Below are 5,571 nucleotides of genomic sequence, written 5' to 3' on the forward strand. Positions count from 1 at the left end.
AACCAATATGAAAGACTAAATTGTGAATTCATTGAATATAGAGCTCGTCTTTTTAATGATTTTATTACAGATACTAGTTTGATCGAAATCCCTCTTGGAGGTCGTAATTTCACTCGGGTTAGTGATGATGGTATTAAATTTAGTAAAATTGATCGTTTTCTTGTTAACCAACGTTTTGTCAATTTGTGGAAAGATCTCACAGCTTTAGCTTTAGATAGGCATCACTCGGATCACTGCCCGATTATTTTAAAAGATGAAGATAGGAATTTCGGTCCTAAACCGTTCAAGATTTTTGATGCTTGGTTAGATGATGAAGAAATTGAGTCGGTTATTCGTGATGCGTGGGTATTACCGGTGGAAAATAACGTTCGTAAAGATTGTGTGTTTCGGAACAAACTCAAAAATGTAAAAAATGCTTTAAGAATGTGGAGTAATGGCAAATACAATAAATTAGATGTTGAAATAGAATATCTCAGATCAGTGGCAATGGAATTCGAATTACAAGCTGAAAATGGACCTCTTAGCGGGCCCGACCTAGATCTATGGAGGGAGACGCGAAAGAAATGGGGAGACAAAGAAAGAATCAAAATTGATATGCTAAAACAAAAAGCCCGAGTCCGTTGGGTTGTTGAAGGGGACGAAAATACTAAATTTTTTCACTCGGTAATAAAAAGAAACAACAACAAGAGTAATATTCGTGGGTTGAAAATAAATGGTGTTTGGAACGACTCTCCTAAGGATATTAAAGTTGAAGCACACAAACATTTTAGCCATGTTTTTAAAGAATCAAATTTTGAACGACCGAGTCTTGAAGATTTATCATATCCATCGCTCTCAATTGATGAAGCAAATGCTCTAGAGGTACATTTTGATGAAAAAGAAATTTTCAATGCTATTTGTGATTGTGGAAGTAACAAAGCCCCGGGTCCCGATGGTTTTAACATGAGATTTTTTAAAAAATATTGGGAAATTATCAAAGTCGAGTTAATTGAGGCAATTATGTGGTTTTGGGATAAGTCGGAATTCTCAAGGGGATGTAATGCATCTTTTGTCTCTTTAATTCCTAAGAGAGTTGATGCATTAGGGTTTGGTGACTATCGACCCATCAGTCTTATTGGTAGTTACTACAAAATCATTTCAAAGATCCTATCTAACCGACTTAGGAAGACTATTCCGTCTTTGATTGGTCCGGAACAAAGTGCTTTTTTAAAAGATAGATTTATTCTTGATGGGGCTTTAGTTGTTAATGAAAGCATCGGTTTTTTAAAATCATCCAAACAAAAAGGTGTTCTCTTTAAAGTCGATTTTGAAAAGGCGTTTGATTGTCTTAATTGGAATTTTCTTATGGAAGTAATGAAAAGTATGGGTTTCGGTGTCAAATGGAGGAAGTGGATATATGCATGCTTGAGTTCGGCTTCCATTTCTATTCTCATCAATGGGTCGCCGACAAACGAGTTTAACCTAAGTCGGGGGGTACGACAAGGGGACCCGCTATCTCCTTTTTTATTCATTCTGGCCGCAGAAGGGTTGAACATTTTAGTCAAAGCGGCTATGAACTCGGGCCTATTAAAAGGTGTGGAAATTGGGAGGGATAAAGTATTGTTATCGCATCTTCAATACGCCGATGATACTATTTTTCTTGGGAAATGGTCTAGAGAAAATGTCTACAGTATTCGAAACCTCCTAAAATGCTTTGAGTTGGCCTCGGGGTTAAAAGTTAATCTCCAAAAAAGTTGCCTATATGGTATTGGTGTAGATTTTGATGAAGTAAATCATGTGGCTAATCGTATTGGTTGTCAAGTCGGAAAGTTTCCGTTTTCTTATCTTGGTTTAACAATTGGGTCGAGGATGAATAAATCAAGTGACTGGATCCCGGTAATTGACAAGTTTAAAAAAAGATTATCAAGTTGGAGAATGCGATCGATGTCATTTGGGGGAAGAATAGTCCTTATTAACTCGGTTTTATCTAGTCTCCCATTGTATTATTTCTCACTCTTCCGTGCTCCGCAATGCGTGTTAAAAATTCTTGAGAGGTTACGTCGTTCTTTCTTTTGGGGCGGGTCAGATTCGGGTTCTAAAATTTCTTGGGTTAAATGGGAACATGTCACTATGTCTTTTGAAAATGGGGGGTTAAATATTGGGAATTTAAATAACAAAAATCTTGCTCTATTGGGAAAGTGGTGGTGGAGGTTTAAAACCGAAGCCGATTCACTCTGGGTTAGAATAATTCGTAGTATTTATGGTTCGAATGGTGGTTTGGAGTTGGATCCCGATTCACTTCGGGTTTCATTTCCGGGCACTTGGTATAACATTATTGTTGCAGGAAAAGCAATAGAAGATCTTGGCATTAGTTTCAAAAATTCTTTCGTCAAAAAAATTGGAAACGGAAACTCAACATCATTTTGGGACGACTTGTGGATCGGGAATGTTAAACTGAGCTCCAGATTCACAAGACTATATCAGCTAGAGAGGACCAAGGCAGCTACAGTTAATTCTCGTATTCAAATCACAGATGCAGGGCCTGTTTTCATTTGGGATTGGGCTCGCAGGCCCACTGGCAGAAGTGAGACTGAGCTGGCGAACCTTATCACTCTTATTTCGGCCCACAATTTTCATCAGGGGGAACGTGATTCTTGGCAATGGTCTCTTGCTTCGTCCGGATTGTTTACGGTCAAGAAACTCTCAAAACTCATCAATGATCAGTATCAAGCGAACCATATTGGGAACATGGAGACATTGCGAAATAAACTAGTTCCTAGAAAGTTGGAAATCTTTGTTTGGCGTGCGCTCAAAAGGCGATTACCGGTGAGGTGTGAACTTGATAAAAGAGGCGTCGATTTACATACCGTGCGTTGTCCACTATGCGATGATGACTTAGAATCCGTTGATCACTCTCTGATTTTCTGCAAACACTCAATGGAGCTTTGGAATCGTGTATATGGATGGTGGAACTTGGGGCAATTTTCAAACCTAAGCGTTGGGGAAATTCTTCGTGGAAACTTATCGAGTATGGCTTCCGAGTTTGGGAAACAAATTTGGCAAGCAATTGAATGGGTTTGTGCATATTTTATTTGGAAAAATCGGAACAATATGGTCTTCCGCGGTAAAAGTTGGACCGCTCCGGTGGCTCTAAATGAAATTCAAATTAAATCCTTCGAATGGATTTCGAGAAGAACAAAAGGAAAAAATTTCGATTGGTTGACTTGGTTGAATAATCCTAGTGTTTATCTTAGTATGACTTAGATTCGTGTATTGGTTTTTTGCAATCTTTGCAAATTAGCTCTTGCGTTTTTGTTTTTTTTTTTTGAGTTGGGCCTTTCTTTTGTTGGTCCTTCTCATTCTTCTGTTCTTCGGTTGGTTTTTATTTCAATTCTACTTGCCTTTCAAAAAAAAAAAAGATGGCTAGTCAAAACTTGTACAGTACGTATATAAAAATTGCATAAATCAGGGGGACAGTAGTTAAATAAACGTAGCTAAAAAAATAAAGAAAAAGTAGTTAAAAAAAACCGTCAATCCCTAACCGAATAAACCAACCACAATAGTGGGAACTCCAAGAAAAATTTACCCACCTTTTTGCCTCAAATTGCATGTGGATCTCCATTTACAAATTAATTACGCCTTTTATCACGGAAAAATTATAACTATAAAAACTACCATAAACCCTAACTCATTATTCTCACCCCTTTCATTCATTCTTCACAAATGGACACCACATTTTTCCTATTAGTCCTCTTGCTTTCTTCACTTACATGTGTTTTTTCTTCATTATCAACAAAACAAACCCCACATTTAGTTGTCAATGAAGTCAACCAAAATATCAATGTTTCAAGAAGAAACTTAGGTTATCTCTCTTGTGGGACCGGGAACCCAATCGACGACTGCTGGCGTTGCGATTCCAACTGGGACAAAAATCGTCAACGTCTAGCAGATTGTGCGATTGGGTTTGGGAAAAATGCTATAGGCGGACGAAATGGCCGCCTATATGTGGTCACGGATCCTGGAAACGATGATCCGGTGAACCCGATTCCTGGTACACTTAGACATGCAGTTATTCAAGATGAACCATTATGGATCATCTTTAAACGTGACATGGTTATTCAACTAAAAAATGAACTTGTTATGAATTCATTTAAAACTATTGATGGAAGAGGTGTGAATGTGCATATTGGTAATGGTCCATGCATTACCATACATTATGCTACTAACATTATTATTCATGGTATTCACATACATGATTGTACGCAAGCTGGTAATGCTAATATTAGAAACTCACCACATCATTCTGGTTGGTGGACACAATCTGATGGTGATGGCATATCTATATTTGATAGTAAACATATTTGGGTTGATCATTGTTCGTTGTCTAATTGTCATGATGGACTAATTGATGCTATACATGGATCTACAGCTATCACTATTTCTAACAATCACATGACTCATCATGATAAAGTCATGTTATTGGGACATAGTGATAGTTATACACAAGATAAAGATATGCAAGTTACCATTGCTTTCAACCATTTTGGTGAAGGTCTTGTTCAAAGAATGCCTAGGTAAACTTTCTCCTATATTTTAAATTTACATTTACATTATACTTTATACTTTATATTGAAGTTAATATATATATATGGTAAAACCATTTGATATATATTACAATATGCTAAATGTGTATATAATTCCACTCAAGTTTTTGACTATATAATGTGAAATCTTGCAGATGTAGACATGGGTATTTCCATGTGGTGAATAATGACTATACACATTGGGAGATGTATGCAATTGGAGGTAGTGCTTCCCCTACGATATATAGCCAGGGGAACAGATTTTTGGCACCTAATACAAGATTTGACAAAGCGGTATGGCTCAGAGTAGTCAATTTATTTAGTCAAAGTTATCAAAGATCCAATTTAATCGATCACAGTCGGAATTATACGGCCAGATACAAGAAAAGTCGGTCAACGTCCAACTAGTCCTCTACTAGTCTCCGACTTAACATTTTAAATCTATTAAGGTCTCGACAGACTAGTCCCGACTAGCTACTTTTACAACCTTGCCTACGAAACCTTCCCAATGCAACCGACAACATATTACATGCAAGAACCTATGTTGTTTTTATTTTGTAAAGACATCAAAATCAAACCAAATATTAATTTTAATGTATTGATATTTAGGTGACAAAGCATGAGAATACTCCAGAAAGTGAATGGAAGAACTGGAATTGGAGATCATCCGGAGACTTGATGTTGAATGGCGCATACTTTGTGGAGTCGGGTCAAGGTGCAGCTGCTTCTTATGCAAGAGCATCGAGTTTAAGTGGTAGGCCATCGTCACTTGTGGGGGTGATTACTAGGACTGCGGGTGCACTCTCTTGCAGAAAAGGGTCTGCTTGCTGATTAAAAATTATAGCTTAATACATTAAGCATTGCATTTTGAGTTCCTTTGTTGTTTAATGTTGTTTTCTTTACTAATACTGCATTTGACTTAAAAGTCAACCTTTATGTTTGGTTGCCATATGAATTAACATGAGTTTGTCATATGGATCAAAAACTTAAGTGCAAAAGAGTTGACCAA

The 5,571-nt window shown here is 37.2% G+C and overlaps 1 protein-coding gene across 1 annotated transcript; it reads left to right on the forward strand.

Annotated features, from left to right (window-relative positions):
* Nucleotides 1-3,700: 3,700 nt before the first annotated feature.
* Nucleotides 3,701-5,571, forward strand: LOC139896270 (pectate lyase). Its single transcript, XM_071878868.1, has 3 exons — nucleotides 3,701-4,553; nucleotides 4,718-4,856; nucleotides 5,172-5,571. The coding sequence occupies exons 1-3, from the start codon at nucleotides 3,703-3,705 to the stop codon at nucleotides 5,391-5,393; spliced, it is 1,212 nt and encodes a 403-aa protein (XP_071734969.1). The 5' UTR covers nucleotides 3,701-3,702; the 3' UTR covers nucleotides 5,394-5,571.

The sequence above is a fragment of the Rutidosis leptorrhynchoides genome, chromosome 3 (genome assembly GCF_046630445.1).
Source record: "Rutidosis leptorrhynchoides isolate AG116_Rl617_1_P2 chromosome 3, CSIRO_AGI_Rlap_v1, whole genome shotgun sequence".
NCBI lineage: Eukaryota > Viridiplantae > Streptophyta > Magnoliopsida > Asterales > Asteraceae > Rutidosis > Rutidosis leptorrhynchoides.